Source organism: Gekko japonicus, unplaced genomic scaffold (assembly GCF_001447785.1).
Source record: "Gekko japonicus isolate JY-2015 unplaced genomic scaffold, Gekko_japonicus_V1.1 scaffold1175, whole genome shotgun sequence".
Classification (NCBI taxonomy): Eukaryota; Metazoa; Chordata; class Lepidosauria; order Squamata; family Gekkonidae; genus Gekko; species Gekko japonicus.
This window is the reverse complement of record NW_015163123.1, coordinates 57,215-80,813: the sequence shown is the minus strand read 5'-3', so window position 1 is coordinate 80,813 and position 23,599 is coordinate 57,215. Positions and strand designations below refer to the sequence as shown.

At 47.9% G+C, this 23,599-nt stretch overlaps 1 protein-coding gene across 1 annotated transcript in view; it reads right to left on the bottom strand.

Annotated features, from left to right (window-relative positions):
- ITGAE (integrin subunit alpha E) overlaps positions 1–23,599 on the bottom strand; it is an 83,471-nt gene that overhangs the window by 14,556 nt on the left and 45,316 nt on the right. The window contains exons 15-21 of the mRNA XM_015406874.1: positions 15,541–15,681; positions 13,248–13,469; positions 11,526–11,656; positions 8,240–8,373; positions 4,418–4,566; positions 3,228–3,356; positions 1,738–1,808 (exon numbers count right to left, since the gene is read on the bottom strand). Coding sequence (XP_015262360.1) covers positions 1,738–1,808; positions 3,228–3,356; positions 4,418–4,566; positions 8,240–8,373; positions 11,526–11,656; positions 13,248–13,469; positions 15,541–15,681 — 977 coding nt within the window. The remainder of the gene's footprint in view (positions 1–1,737; positions 1,809–3,227; positions 3,357–4,417; positions 4,567–8,239; positions 8,374–11,525; positions 11,657–13,247; positions 13,470–15,540; positions 15,682–23,599) is intronic.

Here is a 23,599-nt window from a genome sequence, read left to right as displayed (position 1 = left end):
GAGCTAAGACAAAAATGCGTGAGCCGGAGGGTAAAGAACTGTGAGCTAGCTCACACTAACTCAGCTTAGAGGGGACACTGGCAGGGACCCTGCTTGGCTTCCTAGATCTGATGAGATCAAGCTGGCCTGGGCTAACCAGGTCAGGGCTCATTAGGGCTGGGGTGGTTTTTTTCTTTCTTTTAAAGCTGAGATTCTCCAGGGAGCTGAAGTCTGCTTGTGTGGGATTGCAGCAGAACTCTGAATTAGGAATGGTTTATTTGCTTGGGGGTGGGGGGGTTAAAGCCAAACCAAGTCTACAAATCCACTTTCAGTATTGTCAGTGATGGGAAATCAGCTGCACAGGTGTGACACTGCCTTACACAGGGTTGGCCCATTGGTTATCTCGTACTCGCTCCATATTTTCTCAACTGGGAGGGAGAAGGGCGGCTCAGAACCATATTCAGATACCTAGGGGCAACGCCGTACCGACTGCAAAGTCACCCCTGAACGGCCGTAGGACGGCCATAGATCTATGCAGAAGGTACCATAAAACCTGATGATCAAAGGAAGCGAAAGTGGCACGCAATGCGGAGGGGAATTTCTGTTCCATTGTGGGTTTCGTAAAACAACGGAGGGAAGAGCCAATGCAGAATTGCCCACTATCTCCTTTGACTGGCAGAAGAGCTCCAGCACTTTAGAGGGAATAGCCCCCCCCCCCCCTGCCCTGCACCTCTCTCAGGGAAAACATTTTGCTGGTCTCCTTTGGCTCCTTCCGCATCCCCCATGTAGCCAATCTGGTCTCCCATTCCCCCCCCCAGTAGCCTCTTTGGGGCCAAAACAGACGTGAAGTCAGGAGATCCATAAACAGATCACCACGTGTTTTTTTTTAAAAAAACATGATAGATAGCCGCTGTGGTCCCTCCCTCTCCAAATCTAGATTGGGGCTGTGGTGCAGGGGAGGGGGAGTTATCCAGCTAGTAGGGATTAGAGCATAAGAGTGGGGAGAATCTCCCCCCCCCCCCCCCCCCCCAGCCACAAAGCTCCCTGGGAGACTTTGGCCTAGCCGCTCTCATTTTCTCTTCCAATTTACACGCGAATCCCTCACATGGTCTGGGAATTCCATGCTTCAAACTCACTTCCGAAGCATGTGGGAGCCCCAGCTGTGTTGGGATCACAGCACCCAGGGAGGGCGTGTCTGCCTCCCCCCCCCCCCCCCAGCTCAGCCATTTCCCTGATCCGAAAGAGCCCCAGGGAGCCCACACGTGCCCCACCGAGGAAACTTGCATGCAGCCCCCAGTACATGTCAGTTTCTCAAAGTAGGGAGCAAATAGCAGCCACCCAAGATCATTTCAGGTTGGGAAAATAGCACGGGAGATCCAAATCAGTCCTTTGTGCATCAGGAAATCGAGTTCCGAGCATGGAACTCCAGGCGCATGTATGACAGAAAGTCCTCGGGGCGGCACAAGAATTTTGTAACATGTGAATCTGACTCAACCACCTCACAGGATTGTTTTTGAGGATAAAATGAAGGGAGGGAGCTGTGTTGGCTGCCTCGAACGTCTTGGGGAAAAGGTAGGGCGAAAAAAGGTGATATAATCTGTAACCCTTGTGGCATTTCCCAGGCTTTGCTTGTATAACCCTTGCTCGTGGGGGAATGCCGTTGCTCCAGCAGGCCTGGGGGAGGGTTAACCCTCTGCCTAGTTTGGCCTTCAGACCTGCCATTTCTTACCCAGACAACCGACACATTCAGAGACTCACTCAGTATGAACAGCCAAGGTCAAATGTGGAGTGCAGACGGTCTTGTTACCGCAGTCATCCTTATAAGGCAACTGAAATTTGATAAGAATGGGGCGGGAGGAAGAGCAAAGGTTTATCCTCACTGTGCGGGAGAGAAGCTAAAACAGTGTCTGTTCCAAGACTGGAGAGAGAAGTGTTCAAAGCCATCTGGATTATAGACCAATCATTCTTTCCTCTGATGGAGGACAGGGCTGCTGAGGTTTTAATGAAGTGTGCCAAAGGGGAGATTTGGGCAGCTGCAGATGTTCCCCCACTCCTGCACACAAAACTGCACTTCCGCAAATCCCCTCTCCTGCAGAGCTGTGAGAGTGTTATGTCCGCTGACCGCCACCAGGCGTCAGCGACTCATACCAGAGCTTGGTTCTCAGAGACAATAGGGACTAGGATCCTGAAACCTCTAGAGGTCACCAATAGGGACTTTGGCAGGAAGTTTAAACCCTCCAATAGGACCTGTGGGTGGGCCAAGTACTGTATATAGTTGGCCGACCGGCCAGTACTTTCTGAGTTATGTTGTGTACGAGTAAACATGTGCTGACTATCACTCTGTTTCCTGATCATTCGATGCGTCGAACCCACTACACAACAGAGAGGAACAACAGCCCATCTTTTCTCCTCTGCCTCTGAACTTTGTGCATCCGACTCCTGTCTGAGCCCCGGAGGAGAAGAAAAACGATGGACAGATAAAAGCCCAGTCCTGCTGGGTACTCGGTACAATCCCGTCAGCCTCTTTGCTTGCCCTCCCCAGTGAAGGCAAGGCAGATGGAAATGCTTTTACTGTGACATAACTGTCAATATTTTGTTTAATCAATAAAAGAGGCATCAGCCTGATTACTCCTTTCCCTCCACTTGGCTCTGAGTTAGAGGGTGGGGGGGGGGGGGGGGGGAAGAAAGAAAATGCCACACTGTGTTCCCAAACAATTCAGTGCTTTGGCAGTTGCTTGGATTCCCCGAGCAGGGCTCAGATGGCCCCAACGACAGCCAGGTGTTGTGGGAATGCAACTGTAGCACTTGTCAGTATAAACTAACCCTGTATAAAGTGTTACCTGCACCTGTTCCCACCCCCTTTAGCTTCGTAATGGTCTGGTGAGTGCCCCTTACCAAGGCGGGGGTAGAATGTTAAAAGTTAGCTGGAATGAAGCACAAGGTGATTTAATAAAATTGTTTATTAGACTAATCAAGGCTAAAAGACAAACGCTCAGATGGCCCCAACGACAGCCAGGTGTTGTGGGAATGCAACTGTAGCACTTGTCAGTATAAACTAACCCTGTATAAAGTGTTACCTGCACCTGTTCCCACCCCCTTTAGGTTTGTAATGGTCTGGTGAAATTGCAAACAGGAAATTGCAAACAGGAGCCAAGCTGAAACTCTGTTTTCATGCCACACAGATATTCCAGTCTCCATCAGCACTTCAAAATGGAAAAATAACAATGCCTCAACTGTTGCATGTTTACCTGGAAGTACATCTCTGATTCCCGATATATATCAAGGATAGGCATGGGATCATTCAGGTCTTCACTGGAACTGTGAAGCCGGTAGCTGAGTCTGAAAGCAACGCTGGAGAAGCAATTGTTGTTGCATGGCTGGAATATAAACCAGCAAAAAAAAAAAGTTACAGCGACAAATAGAGACTGTAAAGATTCTTACAGGCAAAGGGCCTGGATTGTTTTGCGCCCCTCTGAGAGCTGGTAAGTTTCCTGGCCATTTTACAAGTCAGCTTCCTATGGAGGGTAAGGAACACTGGTTTATAAGTAGACAGGTTGAGAAGGGAGCAAACACGCAGGCCTAATAACGGTGCCAATCCCACAGCGGAATCAGCCCCAAAGCCGCACCAGCAACCCTGCTTCTGTTGGCCAGGCTCCAGAACTCTGCATGCTTCTCTGGCCAAATTCAAACGGCTCTTTTTTCGGGCTATTAGCATATCCATGTTTCACTGGCCAGAGTCCAAACGTATCCAGAAAGGTATAAAGACACACCTTATGCTGCCTTTTTAGACCAAGAGAGCCACTGTGAACCCTGTGAACCCGCTAGGCTTTTAACAACAGGAGATGATTGGGGGTCAGGTCCCACCACTGAACTGGGGCAGAGCAAATACACGCCCAGGCAGATGTGGGTTGCAGTTTCAGAAAGGTTGTGCAGAAGATTTCAGTGGATGACTGCCTGATGTTTACCATACCTGCTGATTGACAGGTTGAGGAAACCGCAAAAGGGGAGTGGGGATGTTTCAGAGAAGTGGCTTGACAGCCTGCCTCTGCCTCCCAGCCCTGGTATTCCTTGGAGGTCTCCTATCCAAATACTTGCCAGGGTCGGCCCTGCTCAGCTTCTGCGCTCTCTGACAACCTCGGGCTTGCCTGGGCTATCCAGGTCAGGGATATGGGGCCAGGTTTAACCTCTTATTTTGTCACCCTGATGTCTCTGGAAGCTCATAAAGGAAACCATGGCTGCTTTACGTAGCTACATGGAGACAGCTCGCCTCTGACTGTGGATATCTGATGTAGCCCCTGAGCACCTGATTCTCCAGGAATCTGTCTTTGTGACAAGGACTGAGCTCCGGGGCAGCTCATTATCTGGGGAATCTTCCCCATGGGATCTTTTGCCACAGCGGGCACTGTGGGTATGCACCTCGCCTCCTCCCTGCGCTCACCAGAACATACAGCTGCAGTGCGGCACACGGATGCTCAGTGAAGGAGATTGCGTGACTGAGGGTGGTCGCGTGGTCCTCAAACTGAACCCTCTTCTTTTCCATCTCAACGTCCAAATCCACATTGAAGCGAATGATTAGATTCCGCATTCCTAGGAGAGTAGAACAATTGTGGTGGTGGTGGGGGGGGGGGATCAGCCTTGCTGTGTAGCCGGGAATCTCTTGAAAAGGCCAGAGGAGATTTGAGCCCCTTCAGGTTTGGGGCTGCCTTTTTAAGTTATAAAAGGACGAAATTCAAACTTCTTGAAGTAATAAGACTATACGCATCAGATCAGACACATAAAATACAAGAATACAGAACTCTTTATTCATTTAACCCATTCCTTCTCAAATCAGAAACGGATGGGATGTCAGCAGAGTCCCCCATCTCACCTCTTCAGAATATTTCTCTGCTTTCCCTGTCAGCCTCTTCCTCATGCCCCGTAGTTTTAACAACCATTCTCTCGTCAGGGCGAGGCTGAGATTTCCAATTGTGCACAAATGCCATTCTTGACATAGTTAATATATTTAATACCATTTCTTGGTATGATTTGGGAGCCACTGCCATGTAGTTTAGTAGAAATGCTTCAGCCCCAAAGGGCAAATTAGGGCTGCCAAGTGGGGGCAGGTGGCGGGTAAACCCCCACTTTGGAGGCCTGATTTCCACCGCCGCGGAATCGGGCCCCGGGGGGAACCCCGCCCCTCGAAGCACAGCATGGCTGCGTCACCAAAGGTGACGCAACCATGTTGAGCACATTGGGGGCGTGGCCCCAATCGTCGGAGGGAAAACTCTATGGTTTTCCCTCCGATGATGGGGGCCACGCCTCCAACATGCTCAACGTCACACGTCACTTCCTGGACGTGCTGGCGTCGGAGAAGAGCTCCCGGATCCCCGCAACGCTCCCCCAACGGTAAGCCTTTTGCACATGGCAACCCTAGGACAATTTGATCTTTAAGACTCTAATGTTGGCAGCCATTTTCCAGGAGGTGAGGGGAGATCCTGTCACGTGTGGTGAACAGGCCCGTAGCTACAGTGGGGCATCTCAGGGCCTCCCCCCCCCGACTTATTGCCAAGCCCTCCCCCCCGACTTCCCATCCAGCCCAGGCCCCCCAACTTCCAATTTTTAATTTTATTTGTGGCGCTCCCTGGTGGGGTGCGTGGGGTTTCCCCCGACTTATTTAAAGCCCCCACAAATTAAAAAATCCTGGCTACAGGCCTGGTGGTGAATGGAGTCAGCAGACTTGAATTTTTCATACTGAATCGCTTTACTTTCACTCTGATCTTTAAACAAGAAAAAACAAACAAACCACAACACTAAGAGAAAGCTGGGTTGCCAACTCCAGGTTGGGAAGCTCCTGCAGATTTGGGGGTGGAGGACGAGAGGAGGAGGAGATTGGATTTATACCCTGCCCTTCACTCGGAGTCTCAGAACGGCTTACAAACGCCTTCCCCTTCCCCTCCCCACAACAGACACCCTGTAAGGTCAGTGGGGCTGAGAGAGCTCTGAGAGAAACTGCTCTTTTTCAAGGACACCTCTTGTCAGAACTATGGCTTGCCCAAGGCCATCCAACAGCTGCAGGTAGAGGAGTGTGGAATCAAACCTGGTTCTCCCAGATTAGAGTCCGTACACTTAATTACTACGCCAAACTGGGGCTTGTGGAGGGGTAGGGTTTGGGAAGGGAGCTCAGTGGGGTACAGTGCTGTAGAGTCCACCCTCCAGAGCAGCCATTTTCTCCAGGGGAACCAATTGCTCTATTCTGAAGATCAATTATAACTCTGGGAGAACTCCAGGCCACAGCTGGAAGTTGGCAACCATATATTCTGTAATTGGCCAAGTATTTAATCCCCTCCAAGTGAAGAGCCAGCATGGTGTAGTGGTCGTGGCTGGAATGTTAGGCTGAGGAGGCGACCCAGGTTTGCATCCCCGCAGTGCTCTCCCAAGCTCACTGGGCCAGTTGAACATTCTCAGCCTGACCGATCTCACACGTTTAGAGTTGGGAGGGTAAACAGAGGAAGGAAGGAACGTTAGTGTCGGGGCTTTTTTTCCCTTTTCTTTTTTTAGTGAAAAAAGGGGTGCTGGAACTCTCAAGGTGGAAATGAAGTTTTCAGTCTGTAATACTGTACAGGAGGGAGCAGGAGGGAGAAGCCTTGGAGGGCCGGTGGCTAGAGCCACGGACGTTGTTGCTGTTGGGGGGAAGCCTGGCAGCTGGGAGCCGCACAGGGCTCACCGCTGTTGTTGCTGGTGGCTGTGGTGGTGGTGGGAGAAACCTTGGAGAGTCAGTGGCTAGAGCCATGGCCGTTGCTGCTGTCAGGTGTGTGTGGGGGAACTTGGCGAGCCTAGCAGACCGCCTGCTGGGCTCACCCGTGGCCTCCTCCTCCTCCTCTGTGCTTCAGCAACCCAGCCACCCGGGAGCCGCGGGGAATACTCCCCCCCCGCGAGTATCGCGGGTCCCGCTTCTTGTAATCACTATTTCCATTACATCTGTCCTTCATTAAGAGCCATTTTCATAGATCTACACTCTTTATCAAACCATGGCTTATTTGTAGTGTTGTCTCCTCTACTTTTTTTTTGCACAGGGCTTTCTTATTACCATTTGTAACTGTTTAATTAATTCGTAGGCGTCAGAATGACTCTCTATTTGACTCTGTTGTTTCAGTATGTTTAATAACCCTGTCATAGCCTCAGAGTCCAACCGTCTGGCAACAGATTTCTCCACTAAGGCACTCCAAGAACCCTGATAGAATTCTTTCATTTCAAGATTATCCTCATAATTCTGATCTAAAGTTCGAATATCAGGGCTAGAAGTTCCACATCTCAGTATAAGAGGAAAATGATCACTATCTAGATAAGTTGAGACCTCAAATGACTCAATCGATTCGATCATGTTTTCTGAAACCAATAAATAATCAATGAGTATACTGAAACTCATTTTTAAAATAAGCTTGTCGAAGAGGTTCCGGAACTCTATTCTGGTGTATTTCCCCAGGGGAAAAAAACACACATGGATTTGTAATTATCAAAATAAATCAGACAGAGTGCATTTCTGTCTCCCCCTCTGGTAACAGAATTGGAGGCAGAGGCAAAACAGAGAGTGAGTCACTCCCTGAAAACTGTCCCCTGCAACTTAGAAATCTGTTTTGCACCCAGCGCTTTCTAAAAACGAATACAATCCAGCTTTATAAAGAGTTCTAGAGAACTTGAAATCCTGTATACTGTCTTGTGGTGCACATGGTTTTCAGTGGCTTCTACTAAACAGTGTTATACGGCTAGGGTTGTCAGGTCCCCTCAGGCCACCGGTGGGGGGTGGGGGGGCTCTCATTTTTGGAATTGTGATGACAAGGTGTTGGGATGATATCATCAGTGTGTAAGGGAAAACGGCCCCACAAGGGGAGAAATCTCAGTGCTCTCTCTCTGATTTGGGAATCTGATATAGCAAGCCCCCACTGGGTGAAAGGGAGGCATTACAGGTGGAATTAGGGCCCCTAGAAACTCACGTCGATACTTCCAAAGGGGATTTTAGCGTGCATTAATGGGAAGGACAAAGCAATAGGGGGGAAAGCCAGAAAAACTGAAACCATTTTTGCTAGCAGAATAAACAAGCATGACTTTGCCAAGCTGCAGGAGTTACCTAAGCGCTAGGAATGCTGAGATTCTGTTCTAGAAACAAATTAGCTTCCTGTCAGCACAGAATAATTAAATCTCCTTACACTTCGGTCCCTGGATCCCTTGACGCAAACAAGAGCTGGCAATTGCTTGATTAATTTATCACCGGCATTTTCATTACCTGGCTGGGCTGTCTCAGGAGGGAAAGTTCTATGGAAGCATAATTTTGCAGCCACAGTGCTGCTGTTGTAGAAGCTGGATATTCTCTCGGGGGTAAATTGCATGATGGCATCCAATCGAAAAACCGGCCTGGAGCTAGATGGAGGAGGAGGAAACACAGAGACTGGTTTTAAAAGGATTCAGGTGGGTGGCCGTGTGGGTCTGAAGCAGCAGAACACGGTTGGAGTCCAGTGGGGCACCTTTAAGACCAACAAAGTTTTATTCATGGTATAAGCTTGCATGTGCACACACACTTCCTCAGATACAATGGAAGGCTTTTCAAGGATAACAGGCTCTGAGGAACTCTCAGAATGCTTCCAGCGGGGTGGCAGTTCCCCATCCGCTGCAGCAAAACCAAGCAGGAGTCCAGCAGAACTGTATGCCAGGGTTCCCCAACGCGGTGCCCGTGGGTACTATGGCACCCACTGAGCTTTTCAGAAAGTGGGCAGGGTTACTGTACGGCAGGGCTTGCTTTTGGTTCCCCTCCTTCAAATGAAAGGATTTTCCATGCCTGTAATAAAGCCACAGGAGCTGCGGTGGCTCAAGTGGTTAAGATGCTGAACTGCAGGCTGTGGAAGGTCAGTAGTTCAGCAGTTCGAGACCCGAGTTGCCGCATGATGGAGTGAGCTCCCGTCTCTAGTTCCAGCTCCTGCCAACCTAGCAGTTTGAAAGCAAGAAATTGCAAGTAGATAAATAGGTACCACTTCAGTGGGAAGGTAACAGCGTTCCGTGCACCTTGGTGTTTAGTCATGCCGGCCACATGACCATGGAAACATCTTCGGACAGCACTGGCTCTTCGGCTTTGAAACGGAGATGAGCACCGCAACCCTAGAGTCGGACTCGACTGGCTTTCAAGCAAGGGAACCTTTACCTTTACCTTAATAAAGCCACAGCCGTGGGAGGATGGGTAAACACCCAGGCTTTCTTTAGCTAGTGTGGGGTTCCATTCAATGCTCCCTTTAAGCTGTGGTGTTTCATATATAAGACAAACGAAGACAAACATACATAAATACAAATTAGGGGGAAATTCATTTGTATCAATATTTAACCTAGTTATTGACCTCATACTATATCCAAAACCTTCATTTCTTTTATCCACCTTATAATTGCTTACAATTAGATATATAGTTCTTATTTCCTTTAATTTTGATTATATGTATGAAAGTTTTATACATTATACTCTTCCATCCATTTATAAAATCTTGACCATGTGTCCTCAAGGTTTTCTTTGTTATGTCCTCTCAGAATTAAAGTTAAATTGTCCATCTCTGCTGTTTCCAGTATTTTATTTATAACTTCTTTCTTTGGAGGGACTTCATTTCTTTTCCAATATTTAGCATATAGTATTCTCGCTGCTGTCACTATGTGTATGGTAAGATAAAAGTCTTGTTTTTTGTATTTCTCTGGTGTTATATTCAATAAAAACAGTTCTGGTGTATAAGGTACAGTAGTTTTTAACACTTTTTGTAACAATTCATGTATTCAAAACCACTACTTTTTAACTTTATCACATGTCCGCCACATATGAAAAAATGAACCAACACCAATTTCCACCAATCATTTGGTAGGTCAGGATAAAATTTAACTAATTTGTCTGGAGTAACATACCATCTATAAAATATTTTATATATATTTTCCTCATAAAAAGTCATTTTAGTAATCTTTATATCCATTTTCCATACACATAACCATTGGTCTAAATCAATATTATGACCCAGATTTGATTAAGCTGTGGAGTCTTGTGAGCAAAAATTCGACTTTGTGAGCTCCTTGCATTAAAGTTGTAAGTGAGCGATTTGGCTACTGCCTAAATTAGTTTGCTCTGGAGCCATTCTTCCTGAGAGAAGACAAAAATGTGTGAGCTGGAGGCTAAAAGATCATGAGCTAGCTCACACTAACTCAGCTTAGAGGGAACACTGGCTCCATTCCCCCTTCAAGCTTTCCTTCTTTTTATTCCCAAGCCTCTTTCTCCATCCCTCCTCTTTATTCACCATCTATGATTCTTTGGCAAAGCGAGGAGGGAGATTCTGCATTTGGCTCTGCCTGGCAGCCATTTTTGGTGGGATTCACTGCCCCAAAAGCTTGGTGTGTGAGGCAAAGCATCCTCATTTCCCTCACAGCTGAATGTGGCAGAAAAATAAGCAAGCCTGGGGCATTTCTGTACAACAACCTGGATTAGCAGAGGCCTCTCTGTTTGGTTCCTCTCCCATAAGACTTTGCAGGTTTAGCTATTGTCATATCTCAAGCTTATCTCTAGGCTGACAAGGCACTCTACTCCAGGTTGCCAGACCCCGGGTCTGGGTGAGGGTTCCCCCCAGGGGTCATTTCCTGCAAGAGCGCACAGGAGCGGAACTCCGGCAGTAAGGAGCTCAGGAGGCGGAATAGCTAGCAATCCAGAACAGTCCAGTGGAGCCTGAGCGGTGGGTGTTGCCTTCTGATACACTTCCGGTGATGTCAGGGGATGTGGCATATGCAAATGAGTTATGCTAATAAGCTATGCTAATGAGCTCCTGTACCTCTTTTTCTTTGAAATGACCCGTGACTTCCAGTGATGCCAGGCGGTGTGGCACATGCAAATGTTATGCTAATAAGTTATGCTAATGAGCTCCTGCACCTTTTTTTGTACGAAATGACCCCTGGTTTCCCTGCTTCTAGGGGCTTCAATCTATCCCTGGCCAGCTGGCCAGTGGGAGAAGCCCCGCCCCCAAGTGTGACCACCCACCCACCCGGCCACCCCTCTCCCTCCCCTCCTACCCGATTTAAAGGGCTTCAGCTGATCGGCGGGGACCACATGATCCCCTTGCCATGGGGAGGGTTGCCACCTCTGGGCTGGGAAATTCTTGGAGATTTGGGAGTGGAGCCTGGAGAGGGCATGTATTGGGGGGCAAGAGGAGGGAGCTCAGCAGGGTATAGTGTCAGAAAGCCCACTCTCCAAAGCAGCCATTTTCTCCAGGCAACTTGTTCTCTGTCACCTGGAGATCAGCTGTAGGGTTGGCAACCCCAGGTCACACAGAGGCCAAAATGGCATTTGGAGAGAAGCGGAGAGAGTGCCAGCTTTGGAGGCTGGCAACTGGAGGCCAGCCAGGAAGCAGGAGCCCTGGGCGAAGGGAAGTTCCGAAGTACTAATCTGACTCTTATGACCTGCCATATTTGCTGATGGCACATCTTTGGCTTTTGGCAATAATGGGAAACGGTCAGCTCAGCAATTCAATCCATGCTTGACTTGAGAGGGTGCTGCTCCTGCCTACCGAAGCAAGGTGACTCTGCCCAGAGATCCCACGGCGATGTCTGGGAGACCGTCCGCCGTGAAGTCCAGACCACCGGCCACAGATCTTCCAAAATGCATGAGGCCTTGACCAAGCTGAGTTGCTGTTATCCTCTGGGAAGAGAAGGGCAACGATGTATAAACCCAGAGGTCCTTTCCTGCAGGAACGCACAGGAGCGGAGCTCCGGAAGTAAAGAGCCAAGGTGGCGGGCACATGCAACAAGCCCCACCCCCTGCTCCCAGCAGCCCTCAGTCAGAGCAAGAAGCAGCCAGGTAAGCTGCAGAGCCCCCCCCCCCCGGCCCAAAACAGTCCAGTGGCACCTTTAAGACCAAGTTTCATTCAGGTACAAGCTCTCCCTCCTCTGCGAGGACAGATCTGTACGTTCCCCCCCCCCAATAGCCAGAAATCCAAAACAGTCCGATTGAACCTGATTGGTGGGTGTTGCCTTCTGACACACTTCCGGTGATGTCAGAGGGTGTGGTATATGCAAATAAGTTATGCTAATGAGCTCCTGCACCTCTTTTTCTACGAAATGACCCCTGTATAAGCCCCTCCCTCTCCCCTAGATGAGATGCATCCTTCCTAGCCATCGCTCTCATCCAAGATTCCTTTCCATATTTAAGCTTTCCACATACTGCACTGCTGTGATGTCGCGGTTAAAATGATGGACTAGATTTCTGGGTTCAAATCCTCACTTAGCTGTCAAGCTTACGGGATGACTTTAGGCCAGTCACTCTTGCTCACCCTAACCAACTCCACAGGTTTGTAGTGAAGATAGTTAGATCTGGAACCCTGTCCTTCAAGACAAGGTAGAAGGAGGTTTAATTTTATGTTCACACTGACCCTGTGAGGAAGTTCGCCTGGGAAACGATGACTATCCCAAAGTGACTCCATTGGGTTTCATTGCTGAGCCAGGGTTTGATTCCAGGCAGCATCAATACGTTAGCTCAATAATTGCTAAGCAGTAATACTAGAGAACATAATTAAAGCCTTCTGTGAGCCCAAAGCAGCTGTTCCCAGAGGAGGCTGCCCACTGCATCTCTGAATGTTACTTTCCCCTTGCCTCTTTCCAACTAGACTCAAGTGTGACTGGGTAATTCTGCTCCGATGTAATCATATGTGACAGGCTCACTCAATCATATCCACTACAGACAAGGCAGCAATAGCACACTCCCCAGAGGAGGCTGCCTGTTGTATCTCTGCACGCATCACTGCTCTGCACTGATCTCTTTACAAAGTACACCAAGGAAGCAGAGTTCTCTCTGATGGGTAATTTCTGCCCTTACAAGCAACCCTTTTTTTTTTAGCTGTATGCCTTCCATTTAATTCAGAAATGAATGTGCTCCTGAATTTTGCAACCCTTCCCTTTTGACTTGAAAACCCCCATTTCATCGTTGTGGCTCCCCTGCATGGATCAAACCCACGACTCTTTATTTTTATGCCATTTTCTGTTTCCTTGTGCCGAATTTTTCTTATTAAATTAACACCGTGTTGCATGATATTTTTCGCAGCAGTTGCATATAAAAGGCATGTAAGTGGCACAAACATGGCATAAAAGTAACGAACTAGGAACCGCAGCAATGAAAATGGGCAGAATAAAAAAGCACCAAGGAAAAAGCAATGGGAAGGGGGCAGATTCCCTCACTCCCAGTCTAAACTCTGCACCATCATCCCGCTCCTACGAAGTCAAGAAGACTCCCTTGCCTGGGAGAAGGGACCCCGGATCCCATCCTTCTTGCCGTTGTATATGTAAACGCTGCCAAAAGAGCTGGGGTCCGCTTTGTGATGCTCAAGGGGCGCGCCAATTGCAACATCCCCATAGCCATCCTGGTCCACGTCTCCAATGCTGGCCACGGCGAACCCAAAGCTGGCGAAAGCCACGGCAGGCTGGCCACTTAAGTGCCCCTCCAGGGCAAAGAGGTTTGCCTGGGGAGGAAAGAGAAAGGAGAAGAGTGTCAGTTGGAGCAGTTTTCGCCTTGCTGCAGGCTACGCAGTGTATCTCAAGTAATTTTAATATATTTATTCGTTTTTGTGTATATATTTTTAAATCTATTTTTTCTATATTTCTTACAAATTATTCACCATAATATTAATGATCTCATAAACATTATCACATAGAAAGAATCATATATCCAATAATTGAAGTATCGTCTTTTGGAACGTGCTTTTCACTTTAGAGGATGCCTTGAGCTCATCAAGAGAGGCTTTTTGCAGCATTCATTGATGACATTTGGATTAATATCTTGGTATTTGGCAACCTTGTGTTTGGAAATATCTGTTGAACTCCCTGAGGAAGACCCTGAAACAGGAGGATATCTGGACCTCTGTTGGAGGAAGAATGAACACTAATTCAAAATAGACTTAAAGGAGCCACAGCCACATCATTGATCACCCTTTTCACTTTGAAAGGACCAAGATATTTCCAACCAAGTTTTCGGCTTAAAACTTTAATGTTTTTAGTAGATACATACCAGGGGTCGTTTCGTAGAAAAAGAGCTATGGGAACTCATTAGCATAACTCATTAGCATATGCCACACCCCCTGACATCACCAGAAGTGTGTCATAAGGCCACACCCCCTGACATCACCGGACGTGTGTCATAAGGCCACACACCCCGCCCCCAACGGTCCCGGTCACCGCTGCCGGCCTTGCAGCTCCACTGCTGAGCCCCATGAGGGGCCCGGCGGTGGACCTGCAAGGCCGGCGGGGGTGCAAGGAAGCCCTGTGAAGGCCCTCCCTGGCCCCAGGCAGGCAGGGGTGGGGAGAGGCAGGGAGGAAGCAACTTACCCTCCCTCTTCTCCTGCCTCCTCCTGGCTGAATGAGGGCCGGAAGCGGGGCGGCCGGAAGCAGGGGGCGGGGCTTCGTCATGTGCCCCGCCCCCGTACCTCACCCGGGGGAACTGCGATCCCCCGCGATCCCCCCCGAAATGACCTCTGATACATACACAGAGTCCCCAGGCTTCAGAGCCCACCCCTCCACCCTTCTCCTGTCAGCCTGACTCTTGTACGCCTCTTTGGCAGCATCCAAAGTTTTGCAAAGTAGTGGCCACGATTCCTTTAACCGTTGACACCACTGAGCTGCATCCCCTGTCCCCAAGTCATTGTTTCCTTCCAGGAAAGGCACAGGCAGGCTATCATAGCCATACAAAGCCTTAAACGGGGACAATCCGGTTGAGGAATGGCAAGTGTTGTCATAACAGAATTCGGCCAGGGGTAGCAGATCCACCCAATCATCCTGTTGATAATTGGTGAAGCAACGGAGGTATTGTTCCAAAGTTTGATTAACCCGTTCTGTCTGACTGTCAGTCTCTGGGTGATAGGCACTGCTCAGGCCCCGTTCCACCCCCATCAGTTTAATCAGCTCCCCCCAAAACCGGGAAATGAATTGGGTCCCCCTGTCGGACACCACTTTGGTCGGGAGCATGTGCAAACAGACTATGTGTAAAAGAAACACTTTGGCCAGAGCTTTTGCCGTGGGCAGGGAGACAAACGGAATGAAGTGTGCCTGTTTGGAAAATGAATCTACAACCACCCAAATGACAGTCATTGACTTGCTAGGTGGGAGATCCGTAATAAAGTCCATGGGTATCACCTCCCAGGTTCGGGTCGGAGTTCAATGAGGGTGTAACAAACCCGGGGTTTTTCCCGGTCTGGGTTTACTCATGGCACAAATTTGGCAAGACTTGACAAATGAAGATAAATCCTTCCTCATTTGCGGCCACCAGAACTGCCGCTGCAAGAGTTGAAGGGACTTAACAAAACCCGGTTGTCCCGACAATTTGGATCCATGCACGGCTTGCAACACCTCCCCCTTAAGGGAGAACGGAACAAACAGTTTATGTCTATGGTACCAACAGTCGTCGGCCTGAAGTTCAAAGTCTCCTTCTGCATCGATTACCGCCTTGTTGCCCTCCGTCGTGACTTGACAGCCCCTTTCCACCACCACCAACCCTCCCAGAACATAGCCAGGAAGATCACGTAAGCCCTGAGACTGTACCTCGTTATCAAAGCGATAAATGTAAACCTTTCCTTCTTCCCCAAAGACATGGAAAAACGGGGCTCCGACGAGCAGATGATCTGTCAGCCCATCTTGGTCGATGTCCAGTGGGCAGAGTACAGCGCCAAAGTAAGACCCAATCTGTGGCCCAGGAAAGAAAAGCAAAGAATCCTCCCGTAAGTGGCAAGGAGCTTCTGTACAGCTTGCTGTCCTCTTCTAGATGCCGATGCAGCAGAATTTCCACTTGTCATTTATTAAGACTGATTTATGTGTTCTTATTGAAGGCTCAAGGTAAGTAACATTTGGTACAATGCCACAGGATTTGCGCCGTCAAATCAAATGGCACAATTTACAGCAGTCTGCGTTTTGAGACACACAGAACTTGGTCAATCAGCATCTTGAGAAGCCTAGCTTTCATTTTAAAAAAACAACACACGAAGCAATGTACTAGCCCTCAGCACTGCAACAACAGTCTTGGAATCCAGCAATCAATACTGAGTGAGGTTTCAGAATTTGGTAGGGGGCGGGGGAGCTGTCCAGGGTTTATAGTTCTTAAGGGGCACGACACCCCTACCCTGCTTTGCGCTTTCCCATTCTAGAAGCTATGCTCCCTGCAAGCTGTGGAGTCTTGTGAGCAAAAATTCTACTCTGTGAGCTACTGGCATTAAAGTTGTGAGCCAGTGATTTGGCTACTGCATAAATTAGTTTGCTCTGGAGCCATCCTTCCTGAGCAAAGAAAACAATGTGTGAGCTGGAGGCTAAAAAACTGTGAGCTAGCTCACACTAACTCAGCTTAGGGAGAACACTGTCTAGAAGAATAAATTATGCAACACAAGCAAATATATGCAGCCTTGCATAATTTATGCATCAGATAATTAGGTTTCCCTGTGGGGCCCATCTGTAGAGAATTGTTTGTTTTTTACAGTGCAGAGAACAAAAAATGTTCACAGGGTACAGTATGTGCTGGTATGGTTCTTGGTGACTAATTCATCCCAATTTGCAACACACCGTCACTGGTTCCCAATACATCCCCAGGCTCAATTCAAGCAGTGAGATCTTTCGAAACCCTATAGAGATCTTTTTCATGTGGGTTATTTGCCCTTAAAAAGGTAAAGGTTCCCTTGCTCGAAAGCCAGTCGAGTCCAACTCTAGGGTTGCGGTGCTCATCTCCGTTTCAAAGCTGAAGAGCCAGCGCTGTCCGAAGACATTTCCGTGGTCATGTGGCCGGCATGACTAAACACCAAGGTGCACGAAGGCGCACAGAACGCTGTTACCTTCCCACCGAAGTGGTACCTATTTATCTACTTGCAATTTCTTGCTTTCAAACTGCTAGGTTGGCAAGAGCTGGAACGACTCCATCATGCGGCAACTCGGGTCTCGAACTGCTGAACTACTGACCTTCCACAGCCTGCAGTTCAGCGTCTTAACCACTTGAGCCACCGCAGCTCCTTTTATTTGCCCTTAGTTAGAAGCAATGGGAAAGGAGAACCCCCCCCCCCCCGCTTCCCCATAGAATTGTGGTGCATTTGTGCACCTTCTGGGGTTTCCCTGTCTTTTCTCTGATCTTTCTCAAACCTGCTTGGCTGTGGAGTTCTGGGAAGGATCAAAACAAAGCCTGGGGACTATGTGGGTGGGAAAGATTGGATTTTTTTCTGGTCTTGTCCAATGCTCCCTCTAAGCTGTGGTGTCTTATGAGCAAAAATCCTACTTTGTGAGTTCCTGGCATTAAAGTTGTGAGCGAGCGATTTGGCCACTGCATCAATTAGTTTGCTCTGGAGCCATCCTTCCTGAGTGAAGACAAAAATGTATGAGCCGGAGGCTAAAAAACTGTGAGCTAGCTCACACTAACTCAGCTTAGAGGTAGCCATTTTCCCTGGATACTTCTGCTTTTAAATTAGTTTCAGCTTGGAAGTGAACACAGGATATAAATTACCACAAAACCACTCTTGAAAAGCCCAGGGTAGATGGTGGCTGAAAGCAACCTGGCCACTGAAGGGGGAGGGGGGAATCAGTCCAGAATGAAAAAGAGACCGCGAATGGAATGTTCGGCGAGAGCGCAGAGGAGTACAGAAAGCGCGGGGGGGGAGAGCGAGGGAGATGCAGGGCTAGAGCGAGGCAAACGACAGTGCAGAAAGGGCCCCTGTCTCCACGGCAGCCATTTCCTTCCCCTGCCACTGGTGTGTGTGTGTGTTTTTCAATCAGCACTGAAATATTGCTATACCATTATAATGCTATTACTCTATGTGCGTGAGTTCTTTGACTTGCCAGCTTTCATTTTTTTTAAAAAAAGAAGTCTCTATCCCCTTTCTTGCAGAGGTAGGGTTGCCAGCTCCAGGTTGGGAAATTATTTAGGGGTGGAGCTTGGGGAGGGGAGGGGAGGGACCTCAGCAGGGTACAATGCCATGGAGTCCACCCTTCAGAGCAGCCGTGTTCTCCGGGGAGCTGACCTCTGTTGGCTGGTGATTGGTTGTAATTCTGGGAGATCTCCAGCCCCACCCTTAAGGTGGCAACCCTAAGCTACTTATTTAAAAAGAAAGAAAGAAAGTTGGAAACTCAAGCAAATTTGCTGTAGATTTTCCGGTTGCACATTTTGTTATAACATTATGACGCTATTCAATGGCCGATGGAAAAAACGGAAAAAGACCCAGTGGGGGTAGGGCGATGGCCACTGCGGAGGGACCCAGGCAGAGAAAATGCAGGGAAAGCTGCCTAAGGGATCCCTGCTGCTGCTTCGCTGTATCAACAGCTGCAGCAGCAACTAGGCAACACTGCATAGGAAACATCATCAGGATAGCCAGAGGACCCCTCTTCCTGGTGTCATGACCTAAATAGCCCAGGTTAGCCTGATCTTAGATCTCGGAAGCGAAGCGGGGTTGGCCTTGGTTAGTATTTGGATGGGAGACCACCAAGGAATACTGGGGCAATGATTCAGAGACAGGCAATGGCAAAATCACCTCTGAATCGTCTCTTGCTAAAAAAAAACCCCAACAAGTCTAGCTCAACACAGGGCAGAGCTAGAACTTCTAGCTGCCAGACAACCTAGCTGCCTCTTTTCTGTTTGTGACCATGGCTATACTGCACACAGTGCCACACATTAATTAATTAATTACTCTTCCTGGCATGAACCTGCCCTTCAGATGAGACCCTTCTCCATGTGCCCCTCCCCCTTTTTTGGCTCCCAGAAGGAGGTGCCTTTCTGTCGTGTGCTCAAGCGCTGAGAGCTCTCTCTCCCTAGGCATGTTGGCACCATCATCTCGGCTGACATTTAGGTGCCAGGCAAAGTCCATCCTGTCCTCTTGAACCTTGAACAATAATCTTGTTTTGCTGTAGTTTGGTATATTTTTGCTCATTCTTCTTTTAATGGATTGTTTTTAAAAAATCCTATGTGTTATATTCAGGGCTTTTTTTGTAGAAAAAGCCCAGCAGGAACTCATTAGCATATCCAGCCACACCCATGAGAGCATAGCTCATTAGCATATTAGGCTGCACCCCCATGTTACCAGAAGTATAGTCATCCAGCCACACCCACCTTTTGTTTCTTATTCTGTTTACCCTGTTTGTTGTCAAAACCTAGGGCTTTTTTGTAGCAGGAACTCCTTTGCATGTTAGGCCACACCCCTAATGTAGCCAATCCTAATGAGTTCCTGCTATTGGGTGTGGCCTATTATGCTAATGAGTTCCTGCTGGGCGGGGTCAACTTGGGGGCCAGCCGGAACTCTGTTCCTGTGCGTTCCTGCCCCAAAATAGCCCTGGTTATATTCTTTTTTATAAGCCCCATTGATGGCTGTATTTACTGGTTGTGAACCTGGAAAGTTACAGGGATGCAGAAAAGAGGCGGGAGGGGAACACTGCTTTTATTTATCCACGGTAGTCTCACTGTTATGTTCTTATTTACTTTATTTATTTCTTCTTTCAGTTTACTACCCTGCTCTAACCCCCTGAGCGGCTACAGTTACTCATTTATCCCTAACCTATGGCCACAATTATTAGGGGTGGGGACAATGCAGTATATTTTTATATACTTTCTTTTTACCCCACCTTCCTTCCCAATGGGGACCCAAAGCAGCTTACATCCTTCTCCTCTCCTCCGTTATATCCTCACAACAACCCTGTGGGGTAGGTTAGGCTGAGAGTGTGTGACTGGCCCAAGGTCGCCCAGCGAGCTTCCATTGCAGAGCAGAGATTGGAAGCTGGATCCCTCAGTTCTTAGTCCGACCCTAACCACTGCATCACACTGTCAGGTTATCTGAGACCTCAGGCCTTAACCTGTTTTTCAAGGCATCATACATGTTTCAGCCTTTATTTCTTCTGCAGCAGAAATGACTTTCCGCCTGCTATTTTTGTGCCTTGGTTGGCTGCCTCTATGTCTGGCTCGGCAGTTGGTGCCATTGCAAAGGACCAGTCAAACTGACACAAATACGGTTTAGGTCAGTTTGTGGTACGGCAACAAGTCTAGGGAGAACCATTTAGGAGGGACAGTGATGGATGGAGACCAATTTGTCAAGTAGGACTGTAGCAATAGGGAGGGTTTGCCAAGAATAGGTTGGACCGTTTCCTAATACAGAAACAGCATTTTCTTTTTTTTAAGTTGGACACAGGGCATGGTGGGCAGAGGGTTGGACTAGAATCCTTGAAGACACCAGTTTGAATTCCTGTTTCTGTCTGGGAAGTTTGCTGGGTGACCTTGGGCCTGTCATACAAGCCTCAGCCTGACTCACCTCACGGGGGGTGGGGTTTGTTGAGAGAAACAGAGGAGGAGGAGAACAACGGTCCATTCTGCATCTGGCATTCGCTCCACATTTTATCAGCACTTCACCTGGTGCCCCCTTGCCTCGGAACATCTGTTTTCACTGCATCACCTCAGATCCTGGTTTCTGCATTGGCTAGTGTCAGCTTCAACACTCGCTCCTGCATTGGTACGCAGATTTTTGGTCATTAGCCGCCTGAGCCAAGTAATTCATGGTGAGGTGATAAATAAAGGTAAAAGTTTCCCTTGCTCAAAACCTAGTCGAATCTGACTCTAGGGGGTGGTGCTCATCTCCGTTTCCAAGCCGAAGAGCCAGCGCTGTCCAAAGACGTTTCCATGGTCATGTGGCTGGCATGATTAAACACCGAGGCACGCGGAATGCTGTTACCTTCCCACCGAAGCGGTACTTCTTTATTTACTTGCAATTTCTTGCTTTCGAACTGCTAGGTTGGCATGAGCTGGGGCCAGAGACGGAGCTCACTCTGTCAAGCGGCACTCGAGTCTCGAACTGCTGATCTACGACCTTCCGGTCTGCAGTTCAGCGTCTTAACCACTGAGCCTACTAAATACAGAGGGGGAACAGGGGCGGGGGAGAGGGAACTGAGGGAGATCAAAGAATCCCTGTCAAGTTGTCTGCTTCTTGTACCCTTTGAGTCCAAAGTGGAGGAAGGAAAAGGTGCTGCTCAAAACCCCATTCAGATACCCTGGGGGCAATGCTGTCCTGACTGCGAAGTCACCCCTGAACGGCCATCAATCTATGCAGGAGGTACCATAAAACCCGGTGAGCAAAGAAAGTGAAAGCGGCATGTGGTAGAGGGGAGATGAACCTCCCGAGGAGGAAACTGATGGGTGCGGAATCAGCCACAGTTCTGAGCTGGTTTGAGTTCCAACAGGGGAGATAAGTGCGGGGACGGCAAAGGACGAGATGGTTAGACAGTGTCATAGATGCAACGAACATGAAATTGAGCCAACTTCAGAGGATGGCGGAAGACAGGAGGGCCTGTCCATGGGGTCGCAAAGAGTCGGACTCGACTGTGCGACTGAACAACAACAAAAAGATAAATGGATGCAGTGCCTGCCTTGTTGGGATCTACACGCTGGGTGTTGGAAAGGTATGGCTTGCAAGCTCTCAAATTCCAGCCTGTAATGATTCCTTGTTTTAGAGTGTGTGTGTCTCTTTAAATGTTTGGTTGCAGTGCAGTGAATGCAGAGTAGCATGGTTGCAGAGACAAGTGGGGAGTGATTGGAGGATGAGAGAGTGTGGGAGGAGTTTCTGAAGTGGATCTGTGTGGGTGTCAGTCAGTGATAGAAAAGTCAGTTTAAAAAGTCAGTTGTTCAGTTAGAGAGTTCTAACTGAACAAATCCAAAAGTCAGTTGTTCAGTTAGAGAGTTCTAACTGAACAAATCCAACTGACTTTTTAAACTGACTTTTCTATCACTGACTGACACTCACACAGATCCACTTCAGAAACTCAGTGAGAGTTCTGATAGTTCTGTGTGGGATCTAAAAGAGTGCAGTGTTATGTCTTAAAAAGTGAGACTCTAAAGATCTGGAAGGAAGTTAGAATTACCAAGAGCTTAGCCTGTATGTATATGAAAGAGTTATTCCTGTTAGTGTTGGATCTGAGTGTCAAAAGAAAAGGAAAAAGGACAGTGTGTGTGATACTTTTGACTGACATATTTCCAAGTCCATTTCCAAGTCCCTTATTCCCAAAACAGTTACAGAATAACCAACCTCATCTTTTGTTCTTATTTCAATAAATCGTCTTTTGTTTCAAGCTTATCCCAGAATTCAGTTCCATCTTTTCTCAGGACCACAAAGGTCCCTGAAAAGCCCAGACTCTGGGTCACATTACCAACAGCAAAGGAGAGAAGGTTTGGAAGTCCTTAAATTCCTGGTGGCAGCAGAAAATACCCAGCTTACAAAAGCAAAGAACACATATAAAGTGAAAACCAGTCCTCCCAAAAAAGGGGACGCCACACAGCCATTATAGGGTTGACGTTTACCTTTCTATGCTATCGTTTAGACTGACCTGGAAGGGAAACCTGACACAGACCCAATGGGGAAATAGCCCGGGAAAAGTGGCTTGTATTGTAATACAGATTGGTTACTGGTTTCAGGTGACTTCCTTTCTAGGGGTCAAGAAGAAGGAGGATTCTCCATTGTTGAGTGTTGTGTGTAACCATGCTTTCCTAGCAGTAAGATGTAGAAATGTAGCTCTTAGATGCTTGTTACTTTGTAGGTCTCCTGTGTATCTTTTACCCTTAAAAATAAAGTTTTTAAAAAACACACAAAGAAATCTCTCCTCTCCAGTGAAGCAAGATCCATCGATACTCTGAGTAATTCATAACAACCAAACAAAATAAAGAGAAATTCACTTGAGGTTACTATTCCAACAGCCTGAAATTTTTACTCTCACAATCCCTATTCTTTTCATATGCCCCCATCTTACCCGTTTATGATTCCCATCCAACTTCCCCATAGCTTATAGTTAATCATAATACAACTCATAATCTACAGTTCATTTCTACCTCAATTACTACTATTTTTCTCTCCATCTTCTTCTGTACCTGAAAAGAAAAGTTGAAAGGGTTGCCTCCAATTATGGGTGCTATAGAGAACAACTCTACAGCGAGAGGGGAACCTTGTTAAAAATGGGAAATGAGTATATCAATAAGATGGATAATGAATGTGTGTTCATACTCAATAATAAAGATATACCCAATAATAAACAAGTATAAAAAAAGATACTCTGAGTAATTAAGTATTTTTGACTATTTTACAACACGGGGGACCTGAGCTGGCCGAGGCTCCATCTACGTGTTTTCTGGGGGGAAACACGAGGATTCATATCACACATGCAATGGGGCTTCTGTGCCTCCTGGACACACCCTGCCTCTTCTTTTTTTGACCACGGCACTCAGGGAGAGGCAGCTTCCGTTTCTTCTCCCAACTTGGCTTCAGTTTCTTCTCTTAACCAACTGCCCTACGGAGCCACTTTTGCCTCAACTGTAAAAATCACCATACCTATGGGGCTACACGCAAGTTTCACAATGGAGCCAACAGCAGCTTCATGGGTCTGCTTGCTGCGTGTTGTGGTTGCAGTCAGAAAAGCACCAGGGAGCATCTGGGAGGCACAAAACTCTCCTCACGCATGTGATGCAAAGTCTTTGTGTCGTTCCCCCCCCCCCCCAACAAGCACAAGGCCTTTGTAAAGTAGAGCTGGATCAGTAAGTTCCTCATTCCCTGCGGTACGAAGACTGTTTCACCCTACAACTGTCATTTTCAAAAATGTTTCACTTCATTTATAC